Below are 22,144 nucleotides of genomic sequence, written 5' to 3'. Positions count from 1 at the left end.
AGACAGGAAAATTGCAAAGGCCTCTCTGATAATAAGCTCTTAACAACATTGAAAAGAGCAATGACGCGCTCCAATTTAATAAAAAAAAAAAAACAAACCCTAAAGAAGAGCAATCTTGACAAGGACAGCTTCTAACAGCCCATTTCTAGGAAGAGTTTGCATTTAATTCTGTGATTGCGCCATAATAATTTGGATTCAGCCTCAATACTGACACTAGCTCAACTGGTACCAGCAGCTCCTCATCAACGTCATTTATTTTGTTCATATTTACCTCAGGTTGGCAGTCAAGTGATTTAGTTGATTAAAAAAATTAAATTATACCTCCGAGACCTACCAAATAAGATCAAAGCCTTTTAACTTAGAAAATAAAACCTAAACAACACGACTTACTGGGTGACAGAGAATCCTTAGCTCCCACTTGGTGGCTTTATTTTGGTCAGGGGTCCTCAACTACTGGCTCACACAGAAATTTTTATTTTATTTACATTACTGCCTAGTTCCCGGCTTCTGGCTGTCTCCCTCCTGCCAGCCCCATTTCTCTTCACAAAGCTACGAGCAGCGGCTCTTGCATGCTGCCTGCGGCTGACCCAGATGCCTTCCCTCTAAGCTTCTGGATCAGCCGCAGACCATGTGTAGGAATCATGGCTGCGGCTTTATGAAGAGAAGTGCGGCTAGGAGGAGGCAGCTGGCCAGAACAGATAAACACTTGCGTGAGGGCGGCCCAAACTTGGGACACAGAAGAGAGGGAGGGAAGGATGACGGGGGGTGTGTTGGGACATTTTTAAACATAAGGAGGGTGGATAGACTTGGAACTCTTTCTTTTAATAGTTCACCCCCTCCTTCCTATCAAGCAGATAATATATGAGTTGCCCAAGGGAGGATCTAGCCCAGTATCTTGTTCCCAGTGGTGGCCAGTCCAGGTTACAAGGACCTGGGAGAGTCCTAAAAAGTAGCAAGATTCTATGTTACTTAGAGATAAGCAGTGGCTCTCCCTAGATCTACCTTAATGGACGGTTTCAGTAAAGGCAGATCTTGTTTGACAAACTTTTGCTGCACTTCTTCGAGGGAGTGAACAAGCAGATAGACAAGGGCGACCCGGTTGACATTGTATATCTGGATTTTCAGAAGGCATTTGACAAGGTTCCGCATGAACGACTACTTTGGAAAATTGTGAGCCACGGAATCAAGGGTGAAATACGTGGATTAAAAACTGGCTGGAGCATAGGAAACAGAGAGTGGGGGTAAATGGACAATACTCGGACTGGAAGAACGTCACCAGTGGGGTGACGCAGGGCTCGGTGCTTGGACCTGTGCTCTTCACATCTTTATAAATGATCTGGACATAGGTACAAGTGAGGTGATTAAATTTGCGGACGATACAAAGTTATTCAGAGTAGTGAAGTCGCAGGTGGATTGCGAAGATCTGCAAAGTGACATAATCAGGCTCGATGAATGGGCAACAACATGGCAGATGAGGTTCAACGTGGATAAATGTAAAGTGATGCATGTCGGTAACAAAAATCTCATGCACGAATACAGGATGTCCGGGGCGGTACTTGGAGAGACCTCCCAGGAAAGAGACTTGGGAGTTCTGATCGATAAGTCAATGAAGCCGTCCACGCAATGTGTGGTGGCGGCAGAGAAAAGGGCGAACAGAATGCTAGGAATGATAAAGAAGGGAATCACGAACAGATCGGAGAAGGTTATCATGCCGCTGTACCGGGCCATGTGCGCCCTCACCTGGAGTATTGTGTCTAGCACTGGTCACCGTACATGAAGAAGGATACGGTACTACTCGAAAGGGTCCAGAGAAGAGCGACTAAGATGGTTAAGGGGCTGGAGGAGTTGCCGTATAGCGAAAGATTAGAGAAACTGGGCCTCTTCTCCCTTGAGCAGAGGAGATTGAGAGGGGATATGATCGAAACATTCAAGGTACTGAAAGGAATAGACTTAGTTGATAAGGACAGGTTGTTCACCCTCTCCAAGGTAGGGAGAACAAGAGGGCACTCTCTAAAATTGAAAGGGGATAGATTCCGTACAAACATATGGAAGTTCTTCTTCACCTAGAGATTGGTAGAAAACTGGAACACTCTTCCGGAGTCTGTCATAGGGGAAAACACCCTCCAGGGATTCAAGACAGTTAGACAAGTTCCTGCTGAACAAGGACGTACGCAAGTAGGGCTAGTCTCAGTTAGGGCTCTGGTCTTTGACCAGAGGGCCGCCGTTTGAGCAGACTTTTGGGCACGATGGACCACTGGTCTGACCCAGCAGTGCCAATTCTTATGTTCCTCCTTGCTCATTCATCTTCTATAGTGAAGTAAAGTACTTTGCTTGCACAGTTAAAAAAAAAAAAATTGATCAGATCAAAGCTAAGCACCTTGTTTAGGATTGGCTACCATTTCTTCACTCAACATGTAACTAAACTCTGGGAATTAGTTTCCAGATAATGTGGTAAAAGCAGTTAGCTTATCGAGTTTAAAAAAGGTTTGGATAATTTCTTAAAACAAAAGTCCATAAATAGGGTTATTAGACGTCTAGGAAAACCTCTTTTTAGAAGACTGTCTGGATGTCTAGACAAATTTTCAAAACCCAGCAGTTTATCCTGGTTTTGGAAGGCCCTGAGCTCAGAGGAGTCATGGCTGGAGGGCCTCCAAGCATGCGCATATGTGATGTGATGAGATCATAGGATTACCAGATACCCAGGAAAACCCAGACATGGCCTCTTTTGAGAGGACTGTCCGGGTTCCCAGATGGACTTTCCAAAACCTGGCAGTTTTCCACATGCATCCAATCAGGCTGGAGGTCCTCCAGATGTAGCCTGGAGGTCAGGGAAAAAGAGAAGCAGCTTTTGGAGGCAAGGCTGGGGGCAGAACAGGATGGGTCTTCTTCTTTAAATCTGGTAACCCTATGCCATCACAATGATGTCATACATCATAATGATGTGCATGCATTTGTCACATCCATGCCTACTCAGAGGCTCTCCAGAGGTGGTCCTGAATTGGGGGAAGGAGAAAAGACAATGTTTGTATGGGGGCAGAGTAGGGCTTACACATGTAGGGTTACCAGACATCTGGGAAAACCCAGACATGTCCTCTTTTTAGAGGACTGTTCAGGTGCCCAGACAGACTTTCCAAAACCTGGCAGTTTGTCCAGGTTTTGGAAAGCCCCGGTGAGCTCCAGTCGCATCTGGAGGGCCTCTGAACATGCGTGGATGATGTCATACACATCCGCACATGCTTGAGGCTCTCAAGATGCGGCCGGAGCTCGGGGAAGAAGAGACTTTGAGAGGCAGGGCCATGTGTCCAGGTTTGTAAGGCTTTAAATATGGTAAGCCTCGCCATGTGTTCTCTTTTTTTCTTGAATAAATCTGTTAACCCTATCCATCAATCATTTTTAAGATGGACTTGGGAAAATACCCTATTTATTTCAAGGATAAGCAGCATAAAATCTGTTTTTTTCCTTGGGATCTTTCCAGGTACTTGTGACCTGGGTTGGCCACTGTTGGAAACCAGATACAGGTACTCGTCGACTTACGACCGCAATTGGTTCCGACTGACAGGTCGTAAGTTGATCAGGACGTAAGTTGGCCTATGTTAAGTTAAGGCAAGAATATTAGACTAGGTAATGATATTTTAATCATCTTAAAGCAATCTGTTAACATTTTCTTTAAAAGTCAAACTGCAGTACAATTGTGGAAAAACATAAGAAAATAAGAAGTACAGTAAAGTACATTTAATTCCTGGCACAACTAGTGCTTGGCTGCGGGTTGTCGATATCTCCTTCATCAGGCGATGCTGTGGACAGGGTGATGGGTAGAGTTGCTCTTTTCATAAACATAGTGAGCTTTGTCTGAATTGTTTTGCTTTATTTTCTCTTCATAAATTTCGCAATAAGGATGAAATGTGTCGCGTGCCATCCATTCAATCCTCGCAAATCGTTCAATGTTTGGGTCCATGTTTTCAAGATGGGCGAGGATATAAACCTTCTGACAATCCCTTTGTGGTGAACATTCATTATGGTGCTTCATCCTCTTGGTATTTCTCTAATTCTCTTATTTTTTTTTCTGCCACTCTTTCTTCTTCTAATTCTATCAGCTCTTCATTCGTAAGTTTCCCTGATTCCCAGTCTAGCAACTCCTCAACATCTTCCATTTCACATTCCAACGAAAGGGCTTTTGACAGTTTCACTATTTCTTCACGAATCTCATCAAGTTCTTGTTCACTGTTATATCCAGCAAAAGTATTCACATAGCACTTAACACACTTCTTTCATACACCATTCATACACTTTTCCGTCACTGAGTCCCATGCAGTAGCAAGATTTTTTTATACACTTAAAGAATATTATACTCTTTTCAATAGTCACATAGTGATAGTTCAGGGTCGGTATCTATAGCAGCTATGGCTTGGGCAAAAGTGGTTCTGAGATAGTTTGCCTTCAGCTAAGTGATGGGGATGTCCAGGCGCATTATCGAAGGGGATTCCTCTCTCCAAATAGTACTCACACACTTGAGGAATAAAACAATTACTGTACCACTCTTCAAATAAAGCCTGGTTCATCCAGGCATTATGGCTTGATTTATAATAAACTGGCAAAGTGTGCTTGTTCACATTCTTAAATGCACGTGGATTTTCAGCTTGAACCCCTTGATATTCCCTCCAAGCAGTAGAGTGAGTCTATCCTTGTGTGCTTTAAATCCTGGCATGCTTTTGGCTTCTTTGTGGATGTAAGTGCATTCTGGCATCCGCTTCCAATATTACCCTGTTTCATCCACATTAAAAATTTGCTCTGTGAGGTAACCCTCAACCTTGATTATTTCTTCTAAACTATCAACAAACTTATTAGCTCCTTCCTCATCCGCACTCGCTGCTTCTCCAGTCACCTGAACATTATGCAACTGGAATCTATTTTTAAACCTCTTCAACCAACCAGTACTTGCCACAAATTCTTGACTGTAGTCTTCTCCTGCGCGTTCCTTTAAAGTCCCAAACAGGCTTAAGGGTATCCGCTTTTGAATCTGAGCCTAACAATTTCTCCATTTCATGGATGGGCCCAGTACGTTGCTTTGTAATCACTGTTGACCACAAAGGTGCAGAACATTTCACAGCTTCACAAATTCTATTTTTGTCCTTTATAATAGTTGACACAGTAGCAACATAGAAGATGACGGCAGAAAAGGGCTACAGCCCATCAAGTCTGCCCACTCTGCCCACATTCGATTGCATTCACTTTCTTTCCTCCTTCATACTGTTTTATTATCATCATTTCAGTGTCTACATCTATGGTCTTTCTTGCCTTTTTGGAAGGCTGAGGAGTGGACAAAGCCAATTTCCTCTTGGTAATCATGTTTAGGGGCCGAAATCGCCAAAACAACAAAGTACAAACTCATGTGGGGCAACACCCCTGCGTATGTCATTACACTGCGTAGCAAGACTTGGGAGAGCGGAAGACGCGTCAAAGTTGAACAGTTGTAATTTGCATAGGTTGTAAGTACTAGGCTTGATAAACCTTCAGTCTGCCCCAATATGGCAACTCTTATGTTCTTATGACTGTAAATACTAGCTAGTTTTTCCTTATCTAGTCCAGGGTATTGTTTAAATAAAGTTATTCAGGGGAAAAAAAGTGGAGGCTTGGCAGGTTAAGAACCAAGGAAGAAGCCAGGATTCAAATGCCACAACCACTCCTTGTGATTGTGGGGGAAGTCACTTAGCCCTCCAAAGGGATAGGAAAACACTGACGTAGAACTCACCTTGAGCTACAACTGAAAAATGTCTTCCTTTTAAATTGAGGGTTTCCTTATCAGTGTCCCTGACATTGTAAAGCTATACACTTGCAAAGATTGCAAAGCAAACAGCAACCATGATTTTCAAAGCAAGATCTCCATTCCAAGACTATCTTTAAAAATAAATCTCCTTCCAACTACTAGGCTTGACCACAAACTACACTTCAAAAGTCGTCTCAGTCATGCAGGCCAGACTGAACGGATGTGGGAAACATGGACTGTTCTGGTGGTGTGGACCTGGCAGCCAGTGATGAGCAGCTGTGCTGTGGAAGGATGTTGGGGGATTACATATTCTATGAGAAACCTGTATTTTGAGCTCCTCATATGAAAAACAAACAAAACAAAACCCATCAACCTAGAAGCAGCTGGGCTGGTTCCGAAAGCCACCATCCTCTAATTTTAAATTTAACAGCAAATAACGCATACAGCAAGAAGTCACCAAACTGGTTAGAGGATTTTGTTTCTTAGTTTGAAAAGTTCATCCTGGTGGTTTTTTTAGGCAATTAAGCCTGTTAATCAGACAATGCATCCATGAAGATTGTTTTCTAAAGTACAATCTAAACACAGATCGATGTAGAGAGCCTGAATGGTCTTCAATGCTTCTCCAGCCATGACTTCATGTAGTCTGTTTGAACTCAGACACTATTTATTGTGTATCTTCCTCGCTGAAATGGTATTTAAGAGTAAGAGAAACCCCTTAGGTGCTTTCAAGCTGTCCATTTACTAAGGAGAGATCAGGATGGAGAGGGATGATGGCTGCACAGGGTTGAGAGTCGCTTTGAGTGAGGCCTGACAGCACTGCCTTACTGTTTGGGGACAGTGATGGTGTTGGAGACTGGGGTGCACTAGGCATCAGCTTTTCTGTGGCTGGCCCAGCAACATTAAGTGGGTGAAACAGTTTTAAAAATAAGATCCATCAATTTGGCCCAGCAAGCTTGTTCCGGTTTGACCTGTTGTGCAGATTAGGTCATTGCCATGATTTTATTTATTTGGGGGGGGGCTAGCTGTTGGCAATGCAGGTTACATCCCCCACAGCAGCTCTGCAAAAGGTTATTTTTTCTTTCTTTCTTTCTATACCCCTTATAGCCTGTGTGTATTACATTCAGGTACTTTATCATATTTCCCTGTCCCGGCGGGCTCATATGCTATCTAGTGTACCTGGGCCAATTAGGGGATGAAGTGACTTGCCCAGGGTCACAAGGAGCAGCCAGGGATTTGAATAAGAACATAAGAACATAAGAAGTTGCCTCCGCTGAGGCAGACCATAGGTCCATCCTGCTCAGCGGTCCGCTCCCGCGGCGGCCCATCAGGCCCATTGCCTGAGCAATGGTCTATACCTATCTATACCCCCCAATCCCTTTTTCTTCTAGGAATCTATCCAAACCTTCTTTGAAACCATTTAATGTTTTCTTGTCTACAACAGCCTCTGGAAGCGCGTTCCATGTGTCCACTACCCTCTGAGTGAAAAAGAACTTCCTAGCGTTTGTTCTAAACCTGTCCCCTTTCAATTTCTCCCAATGCCCCCTTGTGCTTGTGGTGCCCCTTAATTTGAAAAATCTGCCCCTGTCTACTTTTTCTATGCCCTTCAGGATCTTGAAGGTTTCTATCATGTCTCCTCTAAGTCTTCGCTTTTCCAGGGAGAAAAGTCCCAACTGCTTCAATCTGTCAGTATATGGGAGATTTTCCATTCCCTTTATCAGTTTGGTTGCCCTTCTTTGTACTCCCTCAAGTACCGCCATGTCTTTCTTGAGGTACGGCGACCAGTACTGGACACATTACTCCAGATGCGGCCGTACCATTGCACGATACAGCGGCATGATGACTTCCTTTGTCCTGGTCGTAATACCCTTCTTAATGATACCCAGCATTCTGTTTGCTTTCCTGGAGGCTGTGGCGCATTGCGCCGATGCCTTCAGTGTTGCGTCTACCATTACTCCCAGGTCTCTCTCCAGGTTACTAACCCCTAGTGGTGTTCCCCCCATTTTGTATGTGAACATCGGGTTCTTTTTCCCCACGTGCATGACCTTGCATTTCCCCACGTTGAAGCTCATCTGCCACTTTTCGGCCCACTTTTCCAGCTGTGTTAGATCCTTTTGGAGATCCTCGCAGTCTGCCTTGGTTTGAGCCCTGCTGTATAGTTTAGTGTCATCTGCAAATTTAATGACTTCACACTTAGTTCCCGCCTCTAGGTCATTTATGTAGATATTGAACAAGAGCGGTCCCAGCACCGACCCCTGCGGAACTCCGCTCGTGACCCCTTTCCAGTCTGAGTAATGGCCCTTTACGCCAACCCTCTGCTTCCTGTTTGCCAGCCAGTTTTTGATCCATCGGTGGACCTCCCCTTGTACCCCGTGGTTCCATATCTTTTTAAGCAGCCTCTCGTGTGGCACCTTGTCGAAGGCTTTTTGGAAGTCAAGGTAAATGATGTCTATAGATTCCCCTTTATCCACCTGGCTGTTCACTCCCTCAAAGAAGTACAATAAGTTTGTGAGGCATGACCTACCCTTACAGAAGCCATGTTGACTCGGTTTTAGCTGCCCATTTTTTTCGATGTGCTCACAGATGCTGTCTTTAATCAGTGCCTCCATCATCTTTCCCAGGACTGAGGTCAGGCTCACCGGCCTGTAGTTTCCCGGGTCCCCCCTTGCGCCCTTCTTGAAGATGGGTGTGACATTTGCTATTTTCCAATCCTCCGGGATCTCTCCGGTTTTTAAGGATAGGTTGCATATCTGTCGAAGTGGCTCCGCTATTACATCTTTTAGTTCCTTGAGTACCCTTGGGTGAATGCCATCCGGACCCGGCGATTTGTCGCTCTTTAGTCTGTCGATCTGCTTGAGTACATCCTCTTGGCTTACCTCTAAATCGACAAGCTTATCGTATTGGTCTCCTATTACGATCTCCTCGGGTTCCGGAATGGTGGTTATATTTTCCATCGTGAAGACTGACGTGAAGAACTCATTTAACCTGTCAGCTATCTCTTTCTCTTCTTTTACAACTCCCTTTCTGTCTCCATCGTCCAATGGTCCCACTTCTTCTCTCGCCGGTTGCTTCCCCTTGACGTATCTGAAGAACGACTTGAAGTTTGTTGCTTCCTTTGCCAGTCTCTCTTCGTATTCTCTTTTTGCTTTTCTAACCACTCGGTGACACTCTTTCTGGTGTTCTTTGTGCCCTTTTTGATTCTCCTCTGTTTGGTCTTTTTTCCATTTTCTGAATGATGCTTTCTTGTCGCTTATCGCCTTCTTCACTGCACTTGTTATCCACACTGGGTTTTTTGTTCTATTTTTTTTGCACCCTTTTCTGAACTTGGGTATGCATATGCTTTGTGCTTTGTGTACAGTCTCTTTGAATAAGGTCCAGGCCTTTTCTACGGATTCCGTCTTCCCTATGTTGCTTTTGAGCTTCTTTCCCACCATTTTTCTCATGGCATCATAATTTCCTTTTTTGAAGTTGAGTGCCGTCGTTGTGGTTCTTTTCCCCTTTGATGATCCAATTTCAAGCCTGCACTGGATCATGTTGTGATCGCTGTTGCCTAGTGGGGGTAATACCGCCACCTCCTTTGCTGTCCCCCCTAGTCCGTTGAAGATTAGGTCAAGAGTGGCATCGCCCCTTGTTGGTTCCGTGACCAGCTGCTCCATGAAACAGTCCCTCGTGACTTCTATGAATTTTGTCTCTCTTGCGCAGTTTGAGTGCCCAATACTCCAGTCTATCCCAGGATGGTTGAAGTCCCCCATCACTACCACATTTCCGCTTCTGCATACCTGCTTCAGTTCAGCCTCCATCTCCTGGTCGATTTCTTCCGGTTGTCCAGGTGGGCAGTAGTACAGACCCAATTTAATGTCTGCTCCTGCTCCTCCCTGTAGCTTAACCCACAGTGATTCCAGGCCTTCCGCCCGTACTGTTGTTTCCGTCCTGGCTGATGGTATGGAGTCTTTTATGTACAGCGCTATTCCTCCACCCTTTTTATGTGTCCTGTCTCTCCTGTATAGTTTGTACCCTGGTATGGCCACATCCCATTGATTGTCCTCAGTCCACCACGTTTCTGTGACTCCAATTATGTCTAGGTCCTTATCGCTGGCTGTGATTTCCAGTTCTCCCATTTTGGCCCTCAGGCTCCTAGCATTTGTGTATAGGCAGTTTAAGACCCAGTTTTTTGTCCTCTCTCTTTGTTTCCCTTGTGCTTTGGTATTCCTGCAGTTTCCCTCATGGTTTGCCAGCCCCTGGGCTTCATCCTCCTCCTGTTGTGTGTGTGTGACGTCCTCTGCCTGTTTCCCCTGCACCTTCTGCTCTCCTAATTCCCACTCAGTCCTGGGCTCTTTTTCACAATGACTTTGCCCCTCTGTTTCCTGTTGTTCTGTGTTGGTGCCGCTTACCTGGTCCATTTGTTCCCTCGATCCCTGCAATGCGTCTCTAGGTCCTTTTTCAACCCATACACCCTCAGACCCGAGTCCTCTTTTGCACTGTCCCAGTTCAGTACCTTTGTCAGGTACTGATGTCCGATGTGTCGAGGTCAGGTCGACTATCGGCTTTCCCCTTCTTCTCAGTTTAAAGCCCAGTCTATGACGTTCTGGACGTTGCGTGCCAGCATCCTTGTCCCAGCTGTGCTAAGGTGCAGTCCATCTCTTCTGTAGAGCTTGTTCTTCCCCAAGAAGGTAGTCCAGTTCCTAACAAAGTGGAAGCCTTCCTCCTCGCACCATCTCCTCAGCCAAAAGTTAAATGATCCACAACCTCAGAGGACTAAGGCTGTAGCTCTAACCACTGTACTACACACTCCCTATAGTTTAGTGCTTATCCTCATTTGGAAAAGGGGCAGATGTTCAATCATTAAAGCTCTGTATCAGAGCCTCTCCTCTTCTCGATACAGCCTCCATTCACCAGTCTTGCTCTAGCATATTCTTGTGGCTATCTTAAAAACCAGACTGGCTCCAGGACTGAATTGAGAACCCCTGTGCCAACGTTTACAGAGGTAGGCCCTGCAGTCTCTTCTCACATGGCTTTTGATGGCTAACTCTTATTTCCAATTTCTTTATGTCCTTAAAGTCATTTCCAAAACAGAACACAGTATTCCAAATAAGGCTTCCCTGACAATGCCTTTCATTCTGCTCCATTCGATGCAGCTAAACATCCTTCTGGCTTGGCCACCATCTGAACACATTGATCCATTGTTTTGAGATTTTCAGACACTATTACTCTGAGCTCTTGCTCCTGCTCTGACACAAATCCTCCACCTTCAGTACCTGCTGCTCATGTACTCACTTTACATGCTGAAATAGTTAATGAAACAAGATTTTGCAACTCTTAGGGACTCTAATCTGGACTCAGGCGCTGCCTACACTCAGCCTGCTTGCTATGCTGGACTTTACTGGAGCAGCTGAGATCTTGCTATTGTCCACTTGAAAGCCACACTTGGCTGTTAGATTTGCAAAGAATGTTTGAACTGCATTCTGGGTCTTAAGGCTTTGTCATTATTGTAACTTCTCTATTGCTGGGAGCAGCTTTAGACCTAATAAAACATCTAGATTAGATTAGACACAGTGGTGATCATTATAGATCCTATTTTTCAGAAACCTGCAGGAGTTAAAGAGAAAGGTATAGAGGGCAACCTATAATGGATATGTGCCAATTCCTTTTTCTAGTGACATTCGCAGAGGTGAAGAGTTTCAAAACGTAAACTGCTTTAACACAGTTGCTAAACCTGCTCCAGCCAGGTAGTAGGACAGTATTTTACCAGCCAATTATTAGAACGACTCACCATATTTGTTTCCAAGCTTCCTATCTTCAACTCTACCATGCAAATGTAGTACAAGGTCATTAATATTAAAATGAGCACTCTGGGTGTTCTCTATCCTCACTGGGAGATTCCCTAACCTTATTCTAATACATTTGTGGGCAAAGTTTAAGCTGTTGTAGCCTTACTTTCCTATTGGTGCCTGAATGCTGATTGGCTCAGGTACTGACAGGAAAGTAAGATTTGCCAGCTCAGACCCCCCCCCCCCCCATATATATTTTTAAAAAAGACCCTAAATCGAAGATCAGCCCCCCCCCTAACATACACACCCTCTGCAGTGGGAGGAATGCCTACTCCCTCCCACTATGCCCCCGCCCCCACCGTCTTCACAAAGGCCAGCTGGAAGAATGCCATAGGAGGGACCTTAAGCACCTGAGCCAATCAGAACTGTAAGCCCCTCTCCAGCACATCTCAGGATGCACCAAGAAAGGGAAGAGGCGGGCCTTCTGGCCAGAGGGAGTGGGCATCGCTCCTGCCAGCCTTCATGAAGACGGCAGTGGCAGGAGTGGGAATCCTTCCCACTGCCATGGGGATTGTTTGACAGCAGTGGCAAGAGGGAGTGGGCATCGCTCCTGCTGATCTTTGATTTGGGGGTCTCTTTTTTTTTTTTTTTTTAATTATTTGCAGGTGTATTCTGCACACGTAACAATTGCTGACCCCAGTGACTCAGCCCATGCAAATTTAGTAACCCTCTGCAAACCTCATTTGCATGCATATTTTTAAAGAATGACTCATCTTTTTGAAATCATTACAATAGTTGCTGCAATAGCAGGTCATTGGATTTTCACAACATTCGATACTGTTAGTGATAATGCAAAAACAGATAAGTATTTTGGTTTATAGGGTCCTTGATGGTACCATGTGACACTACGTGTACTCAATTTACAGAAGAGAAATGCATAAGGAGGTTTTTTTTTTTCTTCCTCCTATTCTGTAATGTATAGAAACAGTAATGCGCGATTAGTCAGCCATAAATCTTTTGTGCTCCACTAGAATTATAAATGACTGAAATGGTTGGATTTGGGCATTTCATAAAACATCTTTTTTAAAAAAAATTTAATAAAGGGGCTCAGGTTTTCTTTTAATCTGTGGGAAGAACATGGTCAATACTGCTTTCCATTTGCAAAAACATGAAGGGCAGGAACTACTTAAAAGCTAGAAGATCCTTTAAAAAAGAAAGTATAAATGTAACCAATTGTGTACCTCTGAAGCTCAAGTTTGTATAGTTAAATCAGAAAAGAGGTACAGTGCGCTTGTACTATTCACTGAGATTAGGGTCCTAGAGAACTCCATAACTACCAAAAACGTGAATACGGAACCTTTAACCAGGGGGGGAGGTCGGTTCCTGCGACACCCTGTTTTCTGTACATTTTTGATACCCAACACCATAAATTCATCATTTCGTGTACCTTTCTTGTAAAGAACAGCTTGCAGCTTATACTCTGTATTTTATACACTGTAAAAATGCTCCTACACAGTTCATCCTCATGGGAATATGCTGTGGATGACCATGAATAAGCAAAAGTGCATCATGAGAACGGACTGCAGCTAAGTTAAGATATTCAGTTTTCTACATATTTACAAAGGTGTCACTGAGGAGCCTTTGGCAGCATTCATACTGAGTGAATTCCTTCAAAAAAGGTGGTAAAATAAGTCCTACGAAATAGACAAACAAAAAAAAAAAACCTGCTAGAAAAAATGTGAATTTGGTGACACCGAGAGTAGGAATTGCCATGTTACAAAAAAGGTTCATTATCCCACAGCCAGGTGGCAGAGTTTGCAAAGCTGCACATCTAAATCAAGCTGAGGATCAAAATGCTTTGGACCATCCAAGAGGTAAAGCATAATTCCAGTTAGCTGTTAGGGTGACTTATTTTATTTTGTTAATATTCATGTCTTCTGCTATAAATAAGAAATGCAAGGTCTGCTCAGAAACCTCCCCCCTCCCACTAAACTAGCAGGTTTTCTTAAAATCGCTGCCCCTCAGTGTCTCATGGCAAATCCAGCACTGGGCTACTGAAATTGCTCCAAAGTGTGACGGGCAAGAGGAAGCAGTTTTGTGGCTCCCAATTAAATGACCTTAAAGCCAATTACAGGAAAATGGTAATTAAAGAACATTTTTTTTTCCAAAATGCACCCTACATCATAAATGATAGCAAATACACGTTGGGAGTACAGATAACCTGAAAATAATAATAACTTTATTCTTTTATACCGCCATACCCAGGGAGTTCTAGGCGGTTCACATCAATTAAACAAAGTTTAATAAGAAATTACAATAAACTAGATTTACAAGTAATGTAGATATTCAGGTGAGCATGAGGAGGGGAGTTTTCACAACAGATAAACAAAATTTAACAAGAACTTACAATTGATCATAATTACAAGCAATGAGGTGGTTAAGGTGAGCATGAGAGGGGGGGATTGTACAGGTCATTGGAGGTAGTGAGAAGGGGGGATCAAAAGGGGGGGACCGGGAGAGTTGGGTCGTTTGAGGGAGGGGTGAGAGAAGTGGACTGCATTTCCCACTGGTGGCGAATACTATTCTCAAATCAGTCTTGACATTGTTCGATATATTTGCTGACACCAAGCAGTAGCTTCCGAATGTAGCCCTGCCTCCAACTTTCCCAACCCCCCATTGAAGTCCCACAATTGATGTCATTTTATAGATACTCTTTTCAATAGATTTATAATATAACTAATAAGCAGATATTAAAAATAAGATTATACCTTTTTTATTGGACTAATTTAATATAGTTATTGACTAACTTTCTTCTTTGGGTCAGAAAATACATTTTTGAAGGTTCATTGTTTGTTAATTCTGGTGTTAATTCCAGCCCTAAGGATAAACACATTTTGGAAGAGTTGACAGATTCCTATGACTGCCCTGTGTTCTTTCTATAGAACTACATAGCATTCTAATTCAGCTCTAATGATGTAGACTTTTTGGAAGGGGGGAGGGGGCTCAATAGTCACTGAAATACTTTGGATTGTTTTCTGTAAAAAGACCAAGTGATGATCAGCTAGCCATTAAGACAACACAAAAGGGGAGCGATATCGGGATTATCCAGATCAGTGTGATGAAATAGCAAATGTAATTGATGTAGAAGTGGAAAGATATGCCAGATTCTTGGATATGAATAACCACAGAATTTAGAAAAAGATTGAACAGAAACAAAGGTGTACTGATGGATTCTGTTAGTGATGTGGTGACACAGAAAGAACAGTCCGCTAAAAATGAATATAATCAGGCCAATACAATGCCATCTATTCCCAGATCATGCAATCTAGACCAGTGGTTCCCAACCCTGTCCTGGAGGACCACCAGGCCAATTGGGTTTTCAAGCTAGCCACTTGGCCATTATCTGCCATCATTTTTCTATGTTACTTGGACATGGGCAGGTCTCTCTGGCAGTTTCACTTGACCTCTCAGCTGCTTTTGATCTTGTTGATCACTCTCTTATTGTCTAGATCAGTGGTTCCCAACCCTGTCCTGGAGGACCACCAGGCCAATCGGGTTTTCAGGCTAGCCCTAATGAATATGCATGAGAGAGATTTGCATATAATGGAAGTGACAGGCATGCAAATCTGCTCCATGCATATTTATTACGGCTAGCCTGAAAACCCGATTGGCCTGGTGGTCCTCCAGGACAGGGTTGGGAACCACTGATCTAGACAATAAGAGAGTGATCAACAAGATCAAAAGCAGCTGAGAGGTCAAGTGAAACTGTCAGAGAGACCTGGCCCATGTCTAAGTAACATAGAAACATGATGGCAGATAAAGGCCAAATGCCCATTCAGTCTACCCATCCACAGCAACCATTATCTCTTCCTCTAAGAGATCCCACGTGCCTATCCCAGGCTTTCTTGAAATCAGACAGTATGTCTCCACCTCCTCTGTTTCATGCATCTACCACCCTTTCTGTAAAAAAGGTATTTCCTTAGATTACTCCTAAGCCTATCACCCCTTAACGTCATCCTATGCCCTCTCATTCCAGATCTTCCTTTCAAATATAACTCGTCTCATGCGCATTCACGCCTCATAGATATTTAAATGTCTTTCATATCTCTCTTCTCCCGCCTTTCCTCCAAAGTATACAGATTGAGATCTTTAAGTCTGTCCCCCATAATCCTTATGATAAAACCACGCACCATTTTAGTAGCCTTCCTGTGGATCGACTCCATCCTTTTTATATCTTTTTGAAGGTGTGGCCTCCAGAATTGTACACAATATTCTAAATGTCTCACCAGAGGCATCAATACCTCTTTTTTCCTGCTGTCCATACCCCTCCCTATGCATCCTAGCATCCTTCTAGCTTTCTCTGTCACCTTTTCTGCCTAGTTTGGCCACCTTAAGATCATCACATACATCACTTGGGTGTCCCACTCTTCTGTCGTGAACATAAGTTCTTTACCCCTTAACTGTACTGTTCCCTTGGGTTTTTGCAGCCCATATGCATGACCTTGCATTTCTTAGCATTACATTTTAGCTGCCAAATTTCAGATCAAGCTTTGCCAGGCTTCATGTTATTCACACCATCCTGGGTGTCTACTCAGATTCTGGTATCATCCGCAGAGGCAAATCTTACCCAACAGAACTGCAGCAATATCGTTTATAAAAATGTTAAAAAGAACAGGCCTAAGAACAGAACCTTGAGGCATACCACTGGTAACATCGCTTTCCTCAGAGCCATCTCCATTGATCACTTCCCTCTGTCGCCTTCCACTTAACCAGTTCTTGACCCAGCCCGTCACTTTGGGACCCATCCTGAAGGCACTCAGTTTATTTATTAGACATCTGTGTGGAACACTGTCAAAGGCTTTGCTAAAATCTAAACAAACCACAACTAGCACACTCCCTCTATCCAATTCTCTGGTCACCCAGTCAAAGAAGTTTATCAGATTTGTCTGACAAGACCTACCTCTAGTGCAGTGATTCCCAACCCTGTCCTGGAGGAACACCAGGCCAATTGGGTTTTCAGGCTAGCCCTAATGAATATGCATGAGAGAGATTTGCATATGATGGAAGTGATAGGCATGCAAATTTGCTTCATGCATATTCATTAGGGCTAGCCTGAAAACCCAATTGGCCTGGTGTTCCTCCAGGACAGGGTTGGGAACCACTGCTCTAGTGAATCCGTTGCCTCCGGCCATGTAATCCACAGGATTCCAGAAAATACACCATTCTCTGTTTTAAAAGCATTTCCATTAATTTGTTTACCACAGAAGTCAGACTTACCAGCCTGTAATTCCCTACTTCTTTCTTACTTCCACTTTTGTGGAGAGGGACCACATCCACCCTTCTTCAGTCCTCCGGTACCACTCCCGACTCTAGACACCAGAACTTCCCTTTGCTAAAATCTAAATATACCCACATCTGGCACACTCCGTCTATCCACTTTTGTGGAGAGGGACCACATTTGCTCTTCTCGTCATCCTGGGAGTACCACTCCTGACTCTAGAGAAACATTGTAAAGATCAGCCAGAGGAGCGGGCAGAACTTCCCTAAGTTCCTTCAGTACCCTCAGATGTACACCATCTGGCCCCATTGCTTTGTCCATCTTTAGTTTAGCTAGCTCATCACAAATACAATCATCTGAAAATCGTTCAGGGTCTACCACACCTCCAACCCTATTTGCATTTGTCTTCTGTGGTCCTGTTCCCGGCACTTCAGCTGTAAACACAGAAAATAAATATTTAAGCAAATCAGCCTTTTCTTCATCAGCTTCTACATATTTTACCCCTTCACCTTTGAGTCTCATAATTCACTTTTGTACTTCCTCCTATCACTAACTTATCCAAAAAATGTCTTGTCCTCCCATTTACCATGTCATCTTTGGCACTGACCGGCTCATTTGCTTTTGGTTCAAAGGGATTTTAGTTCCTGAAAGCTAGTGAAAAAGTGAGTTTAGTCCAGTAAAAAGGTCTCACCTTATTTTTTTACTTAGTCTATTTAGATGCAACCTTATGGCTTTCAGAAAAATGAAACAAGCTGAGGGAAATGTGTTGTTTTCAGCTTCATTTTAAGGAGATTGGGCTGGTAGAGCAAACTAGGCAGTGACCTAGGGCTGCACCTGCTGGGAAAATGGCAGGGCAAAGAATAGCTACAGTCAAAGCAAAACAGATCCTGTCAGTGACATTCAGAGAAGCATCAAAAGTATGATGCCTAATTAGGTGTTTTTACATAATCATTTGGGGAGAAATGATACGGGAGAAACCAGTTAGTTAGAACCTTGTGTGGAGGGGCATTTTAGTTTTCACAGCAGCCCCCTTTATCCTTCCAGCCCTGCCTGCAGAAGTTCAGATTTCTAGTTTTAGCTACTCTGTGGTGTTATTGTACATTTTCTATAAAACTCTAATTTGTGCTTCTGCATTCTCGGATAATTGCAGACCCTAAATGAAAGGGAACTCCAACACAATCAGCCACATCAATTGTCATGATGCTTAAAATACTCCCATAAACCAGAGAAAAACACACGGCTATGTGCAGATCAGCACTGCTGCAACCACTGCTTTCCCCCCAGCCTCACACCCAATCTGCAGAATTGCTTCATCACAAGATCTTTTTCTGGGCTTGACCATTCATTGGAAAGAAAGCGATGTTGCTGCTCATCTTTCTTTGACTACGGCTTTCCCTATCCTCTGCCTATTCTGGCCCTTTGCTGTACAATGTGACCAAATGCCACTTGGTATCAGTTCAGAGGTGCTGCTCCAAGATTCAGGTTTGCCATAAGGACTGAGGCTAGTAATCGGCTTGTGCTTGAAAGGATTATAATTGTTGGGTGGGAGTAATTTGCCACATCCCTTTTTAATGGCATGTGTCATGATTTAAAACAGGTCAGCTTTTTACGAACACATTACCTTAACCAGCTTGACAAGATTACAGCTCTATTTTTCAATGTATTATCATACTAGTGCCGGCTGTTACACCCTACTTTGGGCATTTAAGCTGAGCAAAACCTCGTTTCTTAAATATTGCACTCCGGTCCAGACTATTCAGAGCTGCATTCTGAATGGTTTTACTTCATTCCATCAATTTGAATTCAACAACAAACACATTTATACTAATAGGGTTAGAAAGCATTGCCTCCAAAGCTGGTCCTGGAACCACTCACCCATGTTGACAAAGCTCATCACTGTATCAGCCTCACTCATAACTGTTCCAAGAGGAGGGCTCTGCGTGCTCAGGCTGGTCTGCACCGGGCGGGATACTCCGTGCATGCCATCTTCCTCTTCCTCACTTGCTACAGCATGGTAAAGGTCCAGCATGAAGAGGGGGGCTGCTGAAGGCAGCTTCCCTCCACTAGGAGGTCGTGGTCTCCCGGATAGTCCAAGGATGGACAGTATCTCTTTTTGAATTTCACGCTTCTCTCGTCCACTCAATTTCCTCTGGATGAAGCTGGAATGAAGGTGATTTTTTAAAAAGCTTCCAGTGGCCAAATCCCAGAGAACATGAATTAAGATCAAAGCTAGCAGAGGCCACTTCCAATCCATCATGCTTTGGTATGTTTTGGGGGGTGGGGAGGAAGGAAATCTCTTGATTAGGAAAAAAAAAAGTAAGTCCTTCACAAGCAGCCCATTCAGAAATGGACTTTGAAATGCACACTGTTGAAGTAGTGCTTTTTCCAAACAAACTAGTATAAAGATTTCTGGGAGTTATTTTTTCTTTGGAAGAAGAAAAATTGTAACTTATTAAAAAAAAAACCCCACAAAAATAAAACTCAGCTAGTAATTGAAGAGGAAACTTTCTTGCTAAAGGCTCTGAAAATTCTCCCTCTACTGCCACATACTTTCAAGAACTCAAGTGCTGAAATTCCTCTAAATATCTTGTGATACAGAATAAAAATAAATGTTTATAAGTAAAAGTAGTTTACTTTCATAAATGATTTTTGTCAAAATTATTTCCTTCTTACAACATCATGTTAGCATTTTTCTTTGGGCACAAGCATGATGAAAGAAAAGTTGTTTTAAAAAGGAAAAAACTGCTTAACTCAAAGGTCTTACGGCTTCCTGGCTGGCAGGCAAATATCTTCCTCCCTCTACTCAGTCCTGCTGTGATTAACCGATGAATCTTGCATACCATCCATAAGTGTCATTCAAAGCTGGTTCTTGGTAGATTTTAGAGTGCTCTAAGTCCCTGCTGGGTCCTGTGTTCACTTTTCAAACTCTTGCCCTGTAATACTGAAAAAGAGCACTGCCTGTATTCCCGTTCGCTTGGGTTTTTTCCACCTCCTCTCTTCTTCCCTCCCTCTGTCTCTCCAGTTTGACAAAAAAGATTATAGGTGTTAACGCAAGTTTTAACCACTATGCTTAGAATGTCTACGGCTTACCTTAAAGAGATATTACAAAATATTTTCAGGCTCTGCAGCTCCAAAACATTCTTTGATGTAAGGGAGATTAAGCAGATAGACAAATGACATGTTACCCCCGAGGACATAAAAGCTACAATAGGATGGAGCTAGGGATAGGAAGATACTCTGCATTTACCAGGATATTTTACTCTACATGCAGCTGAAGCCAACCATGCACTAGACTAGATCCTGCTTTCAGAGAATGGACATTTGTATACATTTTGATGACTATGGTCTCTTTGACTGGTTTTTGAGCATCAGTAGATCCCAGTGTGTGTACTCCGATCCCATCTTCTCCCATAAGGAACCATTATAGGAAATAGTCAGTCTTCTCATTGCAGTCCACCCAGGGCTAATTCCTCCATGGCAAAAAGCTTCATTCAATCTTACTGACAAAGCTAGGGTCCCTTCAGTGCCATAATCTCTCAGCAGGAGCTGTTTGGAAACCTGTTAACATAAGAACATAAGCATCGCCTCTGCTGAGTCATACCATGGGTCCATCACGCCCAGCAGCCCGCTCCCGCGGTGGCCCCCCCAGGTCCATGACCTGTAAGTGATCTTTTTACCTAAAACATTTTATTCACATTGTTTCATTGGGGACAAATTGTTGAAACGTTTGAATATGCAGCTTTCCAATTAATGTTCACACTCTTCAGTGATTTGCAACATCCTCATAAGACAGGATCCTACGTCCTTCATTCTTTCAAGTAGCAGACCTGATGAAGCAATGCGTTTGTGAAACGGTTGAGCCGCCGTCAGACTCCTATTGGCTACTCCACCACAATAAGTTAAGTGCCATTTTATTCTTTAAGTTTTTGGGTAAATACATTCACTTAAATTTTTGAATAAATAAATAAAAAAAGAACAAGGCTTTTGGACGGATGATAAAAAAACATACCCCAGTAAGACATTCACTGAAGGGTGAAGTTTTGGGAAAAAAAACACACACTCTATTCTATAAACCTTCTCTCAGTACTAATATATCTCCTTATTTGGGATGTCTAGCCATTCCTATATTCCCAACAAGAGCATTGAGCATTGTCTCACACCCAATCAAGCTCACTGGGTTTCTACATGTGAGCACATTTCTTGTATTAGAGCCAGCCCCCTACAGAGATTTGCATGACGAAATCTTTGCCAAAATTAAAAGACCCCCCCCCCCGTTAAAATCATATTTCTTTATTCAAGTGTTTGACTCATCTGACTTTTCAGGGAGAGAGGGACTGAGAATGGGGTATCTGTGAGATGCATGTATTTGTAGTAAAGATGTGAAATCTCTTGTATGCATGTTATAAGTTTATCCTGGGATGCACTGAAAGGGGTTTAAGGCCCTGATTAGCTCAAGTGCCTGAGCCAATCAGGGTCTTAGGCCCTTACCAGTGCATCCCAGGATGCACCTGGAAAGGCCTGCCATTTTGAAGAGGTGGGCATTCCTCTTTCATTAGAAGGCACAGGAAGGAGTGTCATGGGGGGGGGGTCTGGGCAGCAGTGGCTGAGGCAGGAGGGAGTTGGCATTTCTCCTGTCAATCATGAAAAAAGTACAGGAGCTTTTGGGGGGAGAGGGCTTGGTGGGAGGGGGGAAAGCGGCATCGAGGGGGCTCAGTGGGACAGGGGATTGGTAAGAGGGAAGGATAGGTGTTTTTTTGTATAACTACACGATGGGGGGATGGTACTAGATGGGGATGGGGGGAAGGCAAACTAGAAAAGGACTTGGGGGTTTTGGTGGATAAAACAATGAAGCCGGTGGCACAATGCGCAGCTGCCTCAAAGAAGGCGAACAGAATGTTGGCCATTATCAAAAAAGGTATCACTACCAGAGCGAAGGAAGTTATCCTACTACTGTATCGAGTGATGGTGCGCCCACATCTGGAGTACTGCGTTCAATACTGGTCGCTGTATCTTAAGAAGGATATGGCGATACTCGAGAGGGTCCAGAGAAGAGCAACAAGGATGATAAAAGGCATGGAAAACCTTTCATATGCTGAAAGGCTAGAGAAGCTGGGGCTCTTTTCCCTGGAAAAGCGGAGACTTAGAGGGGACATGATAGAAACTTATAAGATCATGAAAGGTAAAGAGAAGGTAGAGAGGGACAGATTCTTCAGACTAACGGGGCAACAAAAACAAGAGGGCATTCAAAAAAATTGAAAGGAGACAGATTCAGAACAAATGCAAGGAAGTTCTTCACTCAGAGGGTGGTGGACACCTGGAATGCGCTTCCAGAGGAGG

The 22,144-nt window shown here is 43.6% G+C and overlaps 1 protein-coding gene across 1 annotated transcript in view; it reads right to left on the bottom strand.

Moving 5' to 3' along the window:
* LOC117364459 (bone morphogenetic protein 8A-like) overlaps nucleotides 1-21,672 on the bottom strand; it is a 42,932-nt gene extending 21,260 nt beyond the window's left edge. The window contains exon 1 of the mRNA XM_033953655.1: nucleotides 18,683-21,672. Coding sequence (XP_033809546.1) covers nucleotides 18,683-19,064 — 382 coding nt within the window. The 5' untranslated portion in view covers nucleotides 19,065-21,672. The remainder of the gene's footprint in view (nucleotides 1-18,682) is intronic.
* Between the last annotated feature and the right edge of the window lie 472 nt (nucleotides 21,673-22,144).

This window comes from Geotrypetes seraphini, chromosome 8 (assembly GCF_902459505.1).
Source record: "Geotrypetes seraphini chromosome 8, aGeoSer1.1, whole genome shotgun sequence".
NCBI classification, from domain to species: Eukaryota; Metazoa; Chordata; class Amphibia; order Gymnophiona; family Dermophiidae; genus Geotrypetes; species Geotrypetes seraphini.
This window is presented reverse-complemented; position numbering and strand designations above follow the sequence as displayed.